This window comes from Macaca thibetana, chromosome 9 (genome assembly GCF_024542745.1).
Source record: "Macaca thibetana thibetana isolate TM-01 chromosome 9, ASM2454274v1, whole genome shotgun sequence".
NCBI classification, from domain to species: domain Eukaryota; kingdom Metazoa; phylum Chordata; class Mammalia; order Primates; family Cercopithecidae; genus Macaca; species Macaca thibetana.
In genome coordinates, this window is record NC_065586.1 from 112021212 (window position 1) to 112037188 (window position 15977).

Below are 15977 nucleotides of genomic sequence, written 5' to 3' on the forward strand. Positions count from 1 at the left end.
GAAGTGTCATCGGTCTGAGACCCTAAATAATGCCATAGACCAGAGCTAAGCTGTGTTCCTCTCTATCCCCTTCCAGACAGCCTGCCACCAATCAGGAACACTTTACGTCATGAGAAACAAACTTCGATTTTGTTAAACCCTTGAGATTTCAGGCTTTAACTATTGCAACAGCTAGCATTCCCCGCCTATATAATTATAAAATCTTCAGATTCCATCTATGCTAATTACTCCCAATTCTGCATCTCTGGCATAGATTTTATTCCTAAGCTTCACACCTGCATATTCAAGTAGACAGGTCCACTATAATGACCTGCAGGTTACCAAATTCAGTATGTCTGAAGCCAAACAAATGATCCACTGCTTTCCCACACACCCTGGCCATTCCTGTTCCATCATATGCTTGTGAATACCAATTGTATGCACCCAGGTACTCAAGAGTGCCCTATTTTATCTCCCATAGTACTCTCTCCTAAATATCTATCCTGTCCATCACCTTTATCTCTCCTTATTGCCATATTCTTATCTGGTTTCAATAATAGTAGCCTCACCCCCTACTCCAGTCTGTCCTCCATGCTACACTGTCTCTTTGAAATGAAAATCTGATTATGCCTCTCTACTCCTTAAAATCCTTCCATGGCTCTTTCTGCCTTGCAGATTAAAAATAAAAGTCCTAGTGTAACACCTAAGGCCGCTTTATGGACCCTTTGCTGCTGACCTCCTGTCTTCTCTCTTACCATTCTCCCATCGTTCTGTTTACAACGTATGTCCCGAAGTTTCTCAAATATTCCTTCTCTCCATGCTGCTGATTTTGCAGTTTCCAGTATCCAGAACACACTATACCCCTCCTGCCAGTGTACTTCTTCCTCTTCATCATTCAAGTCTCAGTTCAGAGATCATGTCTCTTGGGAATCGTCAACCTCCACATTCCCCTTAGAGATCACACCTCTATCTTTCTTTTCCTTGTGGCTTCTGCCTACTTCACAGAGTTGGTCTCTGCGCCATTGTCAGCAAATCTAGGAGCTCTTGCATCTTTGCCCTAGTTTGATGTTCTTTGAGAGCAGCCAGCTACAACACTGCCTGCAATATGCCCTCAATACGTGTTTCTCAATTTAACCTGTATCGTCACCCACTCCTAACTGCATATCCTGATAAAATAATGCATATATAGTGCTGACGGTAATGCCTGGCTTATTGCAAGCATTCAGTTGATGTTAACAGAATCAATCATGTTTTTTTGTATTATTATCATTACTGTTTTTATTACTATCAGCAATTACTCAATGTTTTTGACCATAGCTGATTTCACATCTCTACTAAGTTTTGTTTTTCTTTTTCTTCTGTTTCACAATCACGTGGGAGACATTTGCGCCAAAGTAGCGACTTCATTCTTCTGGCTGCAAATGAGCAGAGTGCAGGTCAAGGGATCTGGAGTCGTGGGTTCAGGTGCCACCACTGTCACCAGCTGTGTGGGCATGAACTAGTCATTTAACCGCTCCCTGCCTCATTTTGGCCATCTGTGACATCAGGACAAAAATAGCTTCCTGACCCACTTCAACAGAATAGTTTTGAGAAACAACCTAGATAATGAATGTAAAAGCATTTTGTAACTCTGAAAAATGATAAAAGTCCATTATTAGTAGTATTTCCAATGACATGAGCAATATTAGTATAAACAAATGCTTTCTCTGTTGAATGTTGTCATTCCTCTATTTTGCCATTATCACTTTCGGTTATTTTTGCATTTCCTAATGAATGGACAACACACGTAAGTCATGTATTTCCGCATGAGCAAATTCTCATTTTCATCATCCCAGGCATCACATAAATTCTGCTTTGAGGACTGTATACAGAATCACCTCATTGATGATGTTGCTGTAAATTGGCATTGTCTGTCTTTGAGTCTATCTTTCTAATAATTTTTTCCTTACACGGCATTTCAACCCATGGTAGACACACTGATTTTTGCATGAATGAATGCTTTTACAGATACAGGCAAAATCTTTGAGTGCCTAGAGTTTTGTCTACTATTTCCTATTTGACTTCAAGCTTCTCACTTGATGTTAATGAGAATGACGATGATGATGATGAAGATTGACATTTTTGAACTCTTATATACCAGGCATTTTTAAGCCCTTTTACATTTAATCCTCACAATGACTTGGTCAAAAGAATTCATGTGCTAGATCCACTATAATGTAAACTCCAAGAGGTACAGAATCTTTCATATATCATCGGTTTTTTTCACTGATAAATCCTTGGGGACTAAAGCAGTGCCTGGCATATAGCAGGTGCTCAGGGAACACTTGTCGAGTGAAGTTACTTGCTTCTCAAATGATTTTTTAATCCTCAAGTCTTTGGAGTTTTCTGAGCATTTATAGTTTGACTGTGATTGCTTATTGGTAGTAACAGATTATTATTGAAATTATTAACTAAATTTATATAATACATTATAGTTTATAAAACACTTTCACATACATAACCTCACTTAAAGCAGCCAACGACATTTTTCCACTAGAAACACTGAAATACAATGTCTCTACCAAATGAAAAATAAAACATAGCCATTATTACAATACCACCATCATTCCATTTCTTCAATGAGCAGTAAGCATTTAAATTAAGAATGACTAGGGTTTACAATAAGGATTGTCAAGTATCAGAATTGTTGGGGTTTTTTTTAATTACAAGAAGAAAATACTAGAAAATATTTCTCCACTTGGCTTAGAAAGAAGGAATTTCCATTTGAGTTCCAAATTTACTTAACCATCTGGAAAGGTAGCTGCAAGTCTGATTCTGGTAAGTATTTGTGTCTCCAAAATCAATGGCAACAAAATGTTTTAAATAAACCAAGTAAAGTTTTGAGTATGTAATTAGAAAATAGAACTGATGAGATCACTTGCCAAGAACAGTGAGGATTTGCATTAAAAACAATGATTTCAGACAGTCATGGTCATGATTTACTCAGCACATTCTACCCAATGAGAGAACAATTCGTATCAAAGTGAGGGAGTGCTCAGCAATGTTATAGAAAGTGTTGGATAAGGTGTCTATGGTGCTAGAGTAGGATAACATTTTCTATAACTTGAACAGTGTGTCTTTAAATGAAATTGTAAAATATTATGATATGTTAAAGGCCAAGCAAAATTTTATAACCAGAATACAATGACCATTTATATTTAAACATTGGCATCTGTAGTTGTCACTGGTTTTTAGTAGGTGAGGGGAAATAGCTCTTCAAATGATCAGACAAGTTTGACTAGAGCATTTGTCATTCCAGTGTCTTCGGCACTTGAAGTTTTTCCATTTTTGTTCAACAATGTAACCTTTGGAGTTTTGCCTAATAATGACTTCACTTGTGCTGGCCTTCCAACAGATAAATGAAAATGGAAATGCATATTTTCTAATTATGCATCCAGCCTTAGTTGCATATTGGCGAGGGTGGCCACACTGAATGTTAAATTAAGTCTGCACAATAGTTAGAGTCTATGTAACATCAAAGTTTCCCAAAGTCACTTTCTTAATCATGTGAAGGATAGCCAAGACTCTGATCAGTAGTATGCAGCTATATACGATCAGAGGAAAAACATTTAAACATCCCAGCATGGTATTTCCATTTAAATCTGATTACAGTGAAATAAAACTGTAGCCATTAAAGGTTTAGAAGAACTACAAATACAAGCAGTAAAAGAAGACAGATAGTAAATGAGGTAGTAAAACATTTCGGCAGGGCAAACAGTTTATAGCACTCATTCAGTCGTCCTGAAGCAGACTGTACAATTCACTACAGACCCGGCACCATTCCCTGAACTCCACTTAAACCTACAATTAACCTTTCACGCCTAATGAAGCTGTTTTCCTGGAAAATTAAAATATATAGTGGTGCCTGCTTTTACACAGACTTCAGAGGAGAGCATTTCAAAATGAATGACTTTTCTGAGGCTTTTGTTCAAATGTAAAATGGAAGTGCTCTGTTTGTATATAAAGCAGGAATGTTCTTTCCAAGGCAATTTCATTTGATGTGCAGTATTTTATTACTGTACTTATTAATTGTTCTGCATAATTGTAAAAAACACACATCAGTAATTTTATGATTAGATTGTTACTGCTGAAGTCTACTATTACCATTTCACTTCCATTAGGGAAAACTAGAGTTTTGCTAACAATGACTAAATTCCTGATGTTTCTCCTTGGTGGTTTTCATTGCAAATTTAGTGGTTTAAAAAGACATGTTTACCATTTAATTATTTAGCTGTTATTTACATTGCTGTCTCTTCAGGTCATGTTTTCACATGTTTAAAGATAAATAAAATTCTTAAATTTCAGGAGTTACATATTGTTTTTTCCTAAGGTTGCAAGTGCAGGTCTGATTTTGGTGTATGTTCTACTTATTTACAAAATAGCTGTGGGGTACTCCCACATTCATTTCAGCATTATTCACAATAGTCGAGATATAGAAGCAGCTATATGTCCATCAATGGATAAAGGGAAAAAATAAATAAAGAGAATGTGGTCTTTATAAACAATGGAATATTATACAGCCTTAAAAAGAAGGAAATTCCGTCATTTGCAACACATGAATGGAACTGGAGCATATTACGTTAAGTGAAATAAGCCAGGTACAGAAAGACAAATACTGTATGACTTCACTTATATGTAGAATCTAACAAAGGTGATCTCAGAAATTCAGAGTAGGAAGCTAATTACCAGAGGCTAGGGGAAGGGGGAGGGATGGTGAAAGGGAAGGTGTTGATCTAAGGGTACAAACTCCAGTTAGACTGGAGGAGTAAGTTTTAATGATCTGTTGCACTACATGGTGACCACAGTTAATAACAATGTATTATATATTTCAAAACTACTAAAAGAATAGATTTTTAACATTCTCACCACAAAAAAAGATGGTAAGTTGGAGAGGTGATGGATATGTTGATTAGCTTGATTGCATCTTTCCAAAATGTATACATAGGTCAAAACACCACATTGTATCACATAAATATCCACAATTATTTGTCAATTAAAAATAAGCTTTAAAAATAGCTGTGGTAACTCTTGGCATCCAGCCCAGGGACCACTGAGTTGTGCCCATTTTCTGAGGGAAATTACTATGGTCCTGAAGGAGCCTGCTTCCTTTTTTTTTTTTTTTTTTTTTTTTTTTTTTTTTTTTTGAGACGGAGTCTTGCTCTGTCGCCCAGGCTGGAGTGCAGTGGCCAGATCTCAGCTCACTGCAAGCTCCGCCTCCCGGGTTCGGGCCATTCTCCTGTCTCAGCCTCCTGAGTAGCTGGGACTACAGGCGCCCGCCACCTCGCCTGGCTAGTTTTTTGTATTTTTTAGTAGAGACGGGGGTTTCACCGTGTTAACCAGGATGGTCTCGATCTCCTGACCTAGTGATCCGCCCGTCTCGGCCTCCCAAAGTGCTGGGATTACAGGCTTGAGCCACCGCGCCCGGCTGGAGCCTGCTTCCTTTAGGGCTTGTCCTGCCCTGGGTGAACAAGAGCAGCCACTGAGGCTACTCTCTGTTAGCAAGGACCAGTTTGAAACACCAAGAGACCATGGATAATGGAACAGGAAACAGAGGGATGGTATGTTCCTTCCTATGCGGTTTATACTTCCTATTTTAATCATCTAAATGTCATAGTGTCTAGTGTTTAAGCACTAAAAGTACAAAAAGGTAAAGCTGATAATAACTATTGAAACCCCAGCATTTTTTTAAATCTACTGATATATTTTTATGTAAATCCTGCTAGCCTGCAGCATCTGTGCATCATCTTTACATGGTAAATGAAATTCCTTTAGACCACCAGTCTAAAATAATGAATTGTTCCCCCAGTTATTTGTATTGCTTTGATAACACGGAACTGTGCTAGGCCTAGAGAACACAGTAAGTGAATTTCATCAGATGATTTGTGTGACGTTTTGAAAAATGATCTTCTGGAGTGACCTGATTTTAATGGAACTCTAGCAGCATGCAGCATGGGCCGCTGCCCAGCATCCGACTAGGAGGAAGCACTTCCTCCTATGGCACAAGGAGTGCGGGATCATCCCCAGAGGACCTCTCACTGGGAAAAATTCTCAGGAAAGACAAGAGAAAGTGTGTGCCGAAAATGGCAACACAAAGAACCTATCGATAGGTTGCTTTTCTTTTATTGATACGTATCTTTTTTAAAACCCAGAAAAGATCGCAAACGACCCTTATGTCTTCACTGCCAGTGTGAAAATAAACCAAGACCAAGCAAATGAAAATAAGCAAAAGTTGTGTATTCAGAGCTTGCTATAGCAAGAGAGTCAAGCACTTTCACTTGTGTTTTGGCGGAGACTCAAAGACAGGCAGGAGTGGGAAAGCTTTATCGTGAAAAAAGGGAAGCTTCAGGTGTGCCATGATTAGAGGCTGTCGGCTTGTGGGAGCTGTAGACAGGCTAACTAGAAGTGGGGCATCCTATGTGGTTAGGGGTACATATTTGGCTTCCTCTGGCTGGAAGTGAGGACACAAATTAGGGAAGCTGTTATTTATTAATCAAGTCCTGGCCATTTGGAGCCATTCATGACAGGGATTACAGTTTAACTTCGTGAGTTATTACTAGAGATAGCAGTCTGACTTCTTACAAGTCGACATAGCAAGCTGGCTTCCTGGGCTGGTTATTGCAGATCATAGCTTGGTTTCCTGAGCAGGTTGCTGCAAGTTGTGGGTCAGAATTCTATTTATACATGGTCTGGGCATTATCTATATGTTCGGTCTCTTACCAGAATATAACTGCTACATTTAGGGGATGGGGGAGGTAATACTGTCTTTGTAAAAAAGCTATTGACTTGACTTTTCTTTTTATCAATTAAGAAAATTAGATTCCCTACAATAACAAAGTGTGCTGAAAGGCAATGACAGAGATTACTTTCTCTTTCTCTCTCTCTCTCTCTCTCTCTTTAGTGAGTCTTCCATACACACTATCGAATTCAATAAGATAGGGGCTTTGTCTCTTTTTTTTCATTCTTGTATCTAGGTTCTCTTGTAAGTTGAACAAGAACATAGCAACTTCTGATTTTTTTTTTAAGGTTCACCTTATATTTAACATGAAGAAATGCGAAAGTGGTAATAACTTGATATTTAAGGCACACACACATATAAATGCAGTTATTATGATTATTATCCTATTCATAATTAAATTACAAGATTTATAAAGAAGAGTAACTCATGATGGGCCACAAGCAGTGGGGTCCAGTAAAGGACCTAAGCCAAATGAAACGTCGTTTGGCCCATCAAATGGGCAGACAAGACTTTGGGCAAGTGGCCCTGAGTGTTCTCTGTGAGTGCACCATGGTGAACACTTAAATATCTCTGCCTAGAGAAGTGCAAGTCTTTCTACATACACATTGCCATTTACACGGATCTGAAAATGCAGTTGTTACATTTTCATAAGAAATGACAAAAAGCTGTCAAATTAAAAATAAGTATGATTTGCAATTTTATTTGTAAATTAAGAACTGAAATATGATTTACGATTTTCAACTGAATGTGTTTCCAAGTTTCAGAATCATTAGTAAACCCAGGACATGTTGTGAGAGACGCTGCTTCAATTAGGTTCTGGACTTCATGAAATACAGCGATACAGTGGCAGTTTTGAATTAGCATAGAATTTCCTGTTTTGGCAACTCAAACTGTTTACTCCTCTCCTGATGATATATCTTCTGTAACGAAAACATTTGCATTCACATGTAAATGGAAAGTATTATTTTTTCAGAGCTTATTTGGACTACATCATGCAGTAGTTTAATGAATAACATGATTTCATACTTGGATGTTGTGATCATTGAAATTAGTGTAAGTAGTCTCTGTCCACATTAAAGGAGACATATATTATTTGTCATGCTTGGCTGTCTCTGGATTAGTTGGTGCCAGGAATAAAATAGCAGGAAGTTGTAAATAATGACAGAAGTATGCCAGAAGATCAGCGGAAACTTATGGTCAGCTTGAACTCTTAGTTAGCACCACCACAATCTGTGATTTTAAAAATAACAACAAGGTCCTTCGGCTCCGTTAATTAAACAAATAATGAAATAATTATTAACTACCGCAGAATAAGTGTTTAAAACATCTATGTTAGACTCTTCAGAAGTTCCCATGTGCTCTTCAAAGGTCAAGAAAACAGTTTTTATTTAAACTTTGAACTTGTAATAACTCTAAAAAATTCAGGATGATATTTAATATCCTGAAAGAGCAAATTACCTAAGAGCAACCCTTACCAGGTGAATCTGTAAATTTATCAGGTTAGCCAGTGCTTATTGTAATTTTGTAATTTCTTTCCTTGCTAACACCATAAATTTCTCCTTCTCCACAAATCTCTTCTCTTCTGTTTTCAAATGTACCCAAGGCTCCCTTTTCCTTTAAATAATACACTTACATAATCCCATGCATCCACATGTATTCCATCTGACACTGCTACTTCCGTTATGTAGATAAGCTTACTTATCTCTTCCCATTGCTGAGCATCTTAAACATGGAACTTACGCCTGCTGGCCACACTTTCTGTCACTCCATTCCTTGCTTAACTTTCAGGCTTCTATCCTCAGTTAGATACAGAAATGACTCAAAGATCACCAGAATCTTCTCTAAGGAAGTCTAATGGCCTTTGCCATAGGCCTTACCCTGCTGGCCTGTTTGCCACTTTTTACAGACTCCTTGGGCTTGGCCCTCCCTTGACTCCCACAACACTGCATTAGGCTAGTTTGCTTTCCTCTTACCGTGCCCACGTCCCTTTACTGGCATTTCTTTCTGTCCATCAATCTCTGAATTCTGTTCCTGCCAGGAAATATGTGACTCTTACCTAGAATTAACCGACCCACAGGAACAAAATAATTCAATGATTTTCTATGTAGGATAAGATATGAAAATGATCTTCCTCTAAGAGTAACCTGTGGAGAAGAGGTCAGCTCAATTCAAAATCAGGTCTTGAAGATTTTGGAGAAAGGAAAATGAGCCAAAAGTCCTTTTGTGGCCTTTTCTTAAGCAAGGCCAAACAGTCTGGCCTCATGGTTTAGTATGGTGATTTGATACATTTGGTTTTACTCAAGAATTACATGGGACTCAACATATATGAAAATGATTCATATGTAGCTATGATAAGCCAAATTATCTGGTTGAGCTATTGCTTCCATAAATTTAAATATAAATTTACTGTCCCTGAGCATCTTACCAAGTGTTCCTGTCCATCATTGGACAAACAATGTAACAAAGCAGATCAACATAATTAAACAATATACTTTTTAAATTACCTGTGATAGCTACAGCTCTGCCTTTGTGGTCACTTTCTGTTAATAATACTCAAGGTCCGTTTCTAATACTTAAGACACGTGTCAGCTACATGTCAAGTGAGCTTTCTTCCATGTCCATTTGTACATAGCATAACTCTATCCATGGAATGCTTTTATACTTTTTAAAACAGTTTGTGAGAATGAAAAGACAAGCCATAGACTGGGAGAAAATATTTACAAAACACATATCTGGTAAAGAACTGTTATCCAAAATCTTCAAAGAACTCTTAAAACTCAACAGAAAGAAAACAAACAACCCAATGAAAAACAGGCAAAAGATCTGAACAGGCACCTCACTAAAGAAGATATACATTTGGCAAAGAAATATATCAAGAGTTGCTCAGCATCATATGTCATTAGAGAACTGCAAATTTAAACAGCCGTAAGATACTGCCACACACCTATTAGAACGGCTAACCCCGAAAACACTGACAACAACAAATGCTGGTGAGGTTGTGAAGCAATAAAAACTCATTCACTGCTGGTGGAAATACACAATGGCACAGCCACTGTGAAATACAGTTTGGCAATGTTTTTTTTACTAAACGAAAACATAAGCTTACCATATTATCCAGCAATCAGGCTCCTAGGTACTTATGAATTGAAATGTTATGTTCACATAAAAACCTGCACACAGATGTTTTTAACAGCTTTATTCACAATTACCAAAAATTGGAAGCAAGGACAATCAAGATGTCCTTCAGTAGGGAGTGCATAAACAAACTGTGGCACATCCGCACAATGGAATATAATTCAGCAATAAAAGGAAATGAGTTATCAAACCAAAAAAAGAGAGATGGAGCTATGTTAAATACATATTTGTAAGTGAAAGGAGACCATCTGAAAGGCTATGTACTGTGTCATTCCAACCATACAACATTCTGGAAAAGGCTAAACTACAGAGACATTAAAGAAAGATCAGTGGTTGCCAGAGACTTGGGAAAAGAGAAGAATAAATTGGTGAAGTGCCAGGGGTATTTTAGGGCAGTGAAACTATTTTGTATGATACTTTAATGGTGGATACCCTGCATTATGCAGTTGTCAAAACCAACGGAACTATGCAACAGAAAGAGTAAACCGTAATTTAAGTGATGGACGTTAGTTGGTAATTTTATCTCAATATTGGTTCAATTTTTCTGTAAACCTAAAACTGCTTGAAATATTTTTAAAAATCTTAACATGACTAGTTTTGTTCCAAAAAAAAAAAAAATAGTAACATTGAAAATTTCTAGTACCTCCACAGCAAACTTGTGTTCAGACATAGAGAGGAAGGCTTAGGGTCCTATGCACAACTAGATGTGATAATTTGTCAAACACTGATGTGACTGTTCCAGGTCAGAGTCAGTTAACCTTCTTAGACCTTTGTTCTTCTTCCTTCGTGCAGTTCACATGCCCAAGTCAAGAAACATTTTAGGTGAAGGGCAAACTACTTGAAAACCCAGTCACAGCCAAACGTGTGATGACTAAATGAAAAGCACTAACAAACGGGGTCCTTCACCACCACTGTTGCCATCCCAGAAATGTCTAAGCAAGCATTTAAATGCTTTTCTCTTTTCTTCCAGGCCTTGCCATTGCCAGTGCCCTAATAGATATTTCACAACAGAAAGCTTCAGATAGTAAAGATAAGACTTCTGGAGTCCGGAATCGAAAACACCTTTCAACACGTCAAGGAACTTGTGTCTGAGAAATGGAAACCGCTCCTGTATATTCTGTACTGTTTTACTCTGGGCTTCTGTTAAAGCTGTTCTATGGCCTCGGATTTTATGGAGGCAAATCTCTGTATCATCCCGAGCCTGAGTGCAGTTTCCTTCCAAATGGGCAGTGACCCAGGTGGCCAAAGAATGTTCATGAGTTTTATAAAAGTATTGATGGTCACAGGCGATAAAGTCCGTTTTTACCACTATCTTAGGCTTATTATAGCTAACATTAAACTACTCCGGAAAAAGATGTATATTGTTTCTTAATGAAGATGAAAAATATGTAATTCATATAAATCAACTGTTTATATCCCAAGACTTTAAAGAAAGACATTTTTTAATGCCTGAATGATAAGAATTGTACAGTTTTTGCCTCATAAGCCAACTTGAATCACCTGTATATGAATAGGGAATGAATACATTGCAATGGCTTTAAATGCTCTTTTATCTCATTGTAAATGTGAAGGCCAGACTTTGATGTAGTAGGATGTAGGTAATGTATTTAAATATTTCACATGACCATATCATGTCCAAACTCAGTCTGAGAATGTGACCGCTTTCCATCTAACTGGAATGCAGATCAGAATGAGTTCAACTCATTCTGTGCAACTTCACAGGAGGTTTATTAGAATGCTCAGTGTAGAGGACATTCCTGTCATCCATGCCAACTGCCTAACTCATTATCAGGGCTGATAGAGCATGGAAAAGCCTGTCCAGCAGTCAGTTGTTCCCCTCCTTCCAAAAACAGCCTCCAATGCCACGACCTGAAGAGAGCCGAAATGGTTATTTTACAGCATACAAGCTTCTGCTCCAGTATGATAATTTTTAGTTGCCTAAGAATCATTGGATCAGACCTAAATGATCCATCTGCATTTTTATAAGAATGGATCTTTCCTTGCCCTTCCTCTCCTAGCTGCTAGATTTTAACTACCTTTTACAAATGTTACAAAATGTATTTTAGAGGCAACGTCTCTCAAGATGACCTGAGTTCCTTCCTGCCAACTGTTCCACTTAGAATACAAGTAGAGAAGAGCACTGGCTGGCAAGCATCAACAGAGTCTTCTTCCTAACATGAGCACATCCCTGCCATGAGAAAAAATCTGTGGTTTAGAAAATATGATCATGGTTGCCCACAGTCAGCATACTCTTAATGACTCAAAATTCTGAATTATGGCAGAAAGGAAAAATAAAATAGACTTCACATTAGAACATAGAATCATTTACATCCTAATACTGACCACAGTTCACTAAAGCTCAGTAGCATTAACAGATGTAGTTTGGAATTGCACTTTCCTAACTTCAGGGTGACGACAAGATATGTATAACAGTGACAGAAATCTCCAAAGCTGCTGTATATGATATAGCTTTGTTAAATATGAAGGTCATTTAAATACAATTGATGTTTAGTACTATATATGTACTTTTCACATTCTTTGGATTTCTGGAAGGTAATGACACCTTACTGTTTACAGCTAATGCATAGTTACTTGCATGCCATGGTTGTACAGTAGCAGACTACGACCCTATCGTGATATTAAATGTTTATTTCATAATGCCATCTATACATAGCTTAATTTGATGAGGATTGAATGTAATATATAACAGGAATGATTATACAATATGTAGTTGCATCTTATATAAGATTGCTAGGTTGCATCTTACCATGACTATGTCATTATTTTGATAATTAGGCATTTATGAATTATAGTATATATTCCTCATGTTGGCATGATAATTTTGCTATTTTCCATGCATTAAAAATAAGACAAATTCTTAGAGTAATTTTAGTAATTTTATCTATAATCTGTGGGGGTTTTGGAGGGGGAGGCCACTGGTTGTTTCTACTTCCCTGTGATATTTTCTCTCTCACTAAAGGAATGAGCTAAGTTTGTAAATGTCTCCTAAAAACAATCAAGTAATTTTATTAGCTTCTTTTGGACCCTTTAAATGTTGACTTCTCCCATTAAAAAATAAATTGATATAACTAGTGATTACAAAGATATAATCATTTTATAAAAGTGATGGCCCAATGTATTTAATTCTCTAACAATTGTCACAAGAGAAAGCGTATGTAATAAAAATATAAAAACATACAGATTTAGATGTAAAATCTATATCAGCTATATTTTTAGGGAGGCTAAGCAGATGGTATTACTGTGGAAGAATTATCAAGTTTTATTCACCTCAAATCCCACTGGGTTCTTAAAACTTGAAAATTCAAATTGTAGAGGATTATGAGACACAATGCAATGTTAACTTAAAGTCATACTATACCTTTCTGGGCCAAATATTGCTAACTCTGTGGCTAATTATGCAATTAGTTCTCAACTTATCAAAGCTTTTTACTGGCAATAAATTCTTTGCCCTCAGGTGAAGTGGATTGAAAAGACATCAAGGATCAAGGATAATCACTTTGAGTCTGTGTCTTGGTTTTTCCCCCTACATTCCAGACAGTTTAAATTTGGATGTTTTCATTTTTTTTTAAATAAAACCACACAAATATGCAGATACTTTCCCAGAATTTCTCAGTTAAATGGCTGATTCTCTTGAAAACTAACCTTAATGGAATTGTAAACATTTCAGTTTAGAATGACTTTGAAAAATTCCTTAGATTTTAGGACGTTTTATTCTACCAAATATGAAAAAAAAAATTGGTTAAATACAGTGGAGTTTTAAAAATTAACCTGAGGATTCTATTTGAACTAGAAAATTCCTATTGGAAAAGAATTTGCACATACAGATTCAGCTAATAAATTTTAAGAGGATTAGGATTCTCATAATTGCTTTAAATGAAAATGCATTTTAGTGATACACAGAGATGCCATATACTATAGTGTTATGTTCAATAGGAAAACTTCAAATAGGACATGTTTAAAAAGGTAATTGATCCTTGCTTTACTTCCCAACATCTCATTTTCTTTTGGCTGCAGTAAGATAGAGGTGACTGTATGGCTGCAGTTCATGGCATAAGGTCATTTAGGGTGCACACTGGCACATAGGCTGGAAAACAGGCACTGGACCCAGCTTTCAGGTGTGTGGTGCTGGGTGCATTTCACCTTTGAAACTCAGGCTTCCATCTGTAAAGGGCGGCAATGTTGCCCACCTTTCGAGGCATTGGGAGGCTAGATGGTAACACACAAAAAGTTCCCACACTGGGACCTTGATGCAGCATAGCTGGCATTAACAACCGTGGGGACACCGGGCCACTCTTTTTCTACCAGTTGTTTTATGAATCCACCTATTAATTTTCATCCATCTTTTCATCATAGGTAAAGGTCAATCAGGTTTTTCAGAAAGACTCCCTGAATAACTCAAGTTCCTGTATTTCTAAGATACAGGGATTTCTACGAAACGAATTTGACATTGGGTCAATAAAGACTTAAACTCTTCTTAAATCTCTACAGTTTTAGGAGAGTATTTCATAAAATTACTGACTGATGACATTGAGACAAGAGCATCAATGGTCACCTTTCACATACAAATTAGGCAAGACAGGGTCAGTGCTTACATTTTGTGGTTATACATGATACATCTTTTTTCAGTGAAGATAAAACTATGATTTGAAAGGTGTCTTATATTTAAAAAAGATTTTAAAATCTTTTTTAAAAAATCTTTTTTAAAAAAAACTGATCAAAGGAACTATTTCTACCCGCCTATGCTCTTTTTAAATGTCAAGTTTCAAAACCCATTTTTCATACACTAGGGTGAGTTTGAAATTTACCTGATTACAGGAATTGCTTGGGTTCAGGCAGATTCCCACTTTCACCTCTAGAGATTTAGATTCAGAAACACTGGGGTAAGCCCTGGAGAGCAGTACTCTTAATAAGCTCCTCAGTGCTTCTTACCATTAGGCAAATTAGGGAAACGGCATTGGGTCAAAGTGCTGCCTTTATCGACCATTAGAGGGAGTTCTTTAAATAACGAAGTTATTGCTCTAATTCAAAATGCGTTAAAGAATTTTCCAAGGAATACAAGCCATCTGGTTGGTGTTACAGCAGTGTTTTCATTAGAATGTACATTTAACATTTTAGTTTTATCAAAATTTTTTGAAATTAAGAATTAGAACCAGAACTCCTATCAGTATATATGTACGCCGGTGTGCATGCCAGGGTTAAAAACAGATTGTGTAAAAGTTCAAGCCCATTTTAGAAAGCCAACATTTTATATTATAATGTGCTGTTAATCAGGACTTTATTGAAATAAAAACATTGGCTCTTCCAACCCCCACTGCCAAATGCAGTTTTTTTTTTTTTTTTTTCTCTTTTAATCCTTCCATGGTCGCACAGGAAAAAGCACTCTGAGAACTTGAAAAAGCCTCTCTCCATCGAAGAGGTGATCATAAAATTTGTTACTGAATTTTGACATTCAAAATACATTTTCCCCTCTTTTCCTCTTCACCAGATTTGCACTGACCTTTCCTGCATGTTCTCTGTGAAGGGCGTGCTGAGCACTTGGAATGTTCCTGAGAATTAAAGGCAAAACTCACAAGGCCTAGCAGCTGAGATTCTAGCTATAATGAGGGTCTACGCCACAGGACATGTGTTATTGAAATTGCTCTTACTTAGAGTAAAAGTCAGCTATCTGAGACAAGGGCAGCTCTGGCATAGCTGAGTCTTCTGGGGAAAGCCTGCACGTTCTCTGGCAAGCTCTGGGCTTGGTCCCCATGTGGTCATCTGGGGCCCAGCCTTCTTTCAGTGGCATGGCTCTGCCAGGCCTCCGTCAGGTCTCACCGAGAAGGAGAAAACCAAGGAGGATCTAAACTTCTCTCTTCTCTCCAGCCCCCTTCCCCCACAGCACCTGGGCCCAGCACGTGGGATACTTCCTGGGCTCAGGGCCTCAAATAGGCTCTGCCAAGAACCTGACCTGAGCCCTAACCCTGAAGCTGGCTCTGCCTGTGCTCCAGGGCATGGAATGGTGGTCTCCTCCCCATCCCACCTCCAAGAGGCCAGGCCAGGAAGGGGCTGGGAAGAAGAGGACCACCGA

The 15977-nt window shown here is 37.6% G+C and overlaps 1 protein-coding gene across 4 annotated transcripts in view; it reads left to right on the plus strand.

The window, feature by feature from the left end:
* The window catches only part of ATRNL1 (attractin like 1), an 827091-nt gene extending 811876 nt beyond the window's left edge, over nt 1-15215 (plus strand). For all 4 annotated transcript variants that reach the window (XM_050804667.1, XM_050804668.1, XM_050804669.1 and 1 more), the window contains one exon: nt 10860-15215. In XM_050804667.1, coding sequence (XP_050660624.1) covers nt 10860-10981 — 122 coding nt within the window. In that variant the 3' untranslated portion in view covers nt 10982-15215. The remainder of the gene's footprint in view (nt 1-10859) is intronic.
* The last annotated feature ends 762 nt before the right edge of the window (nt 15216-15977 follow it).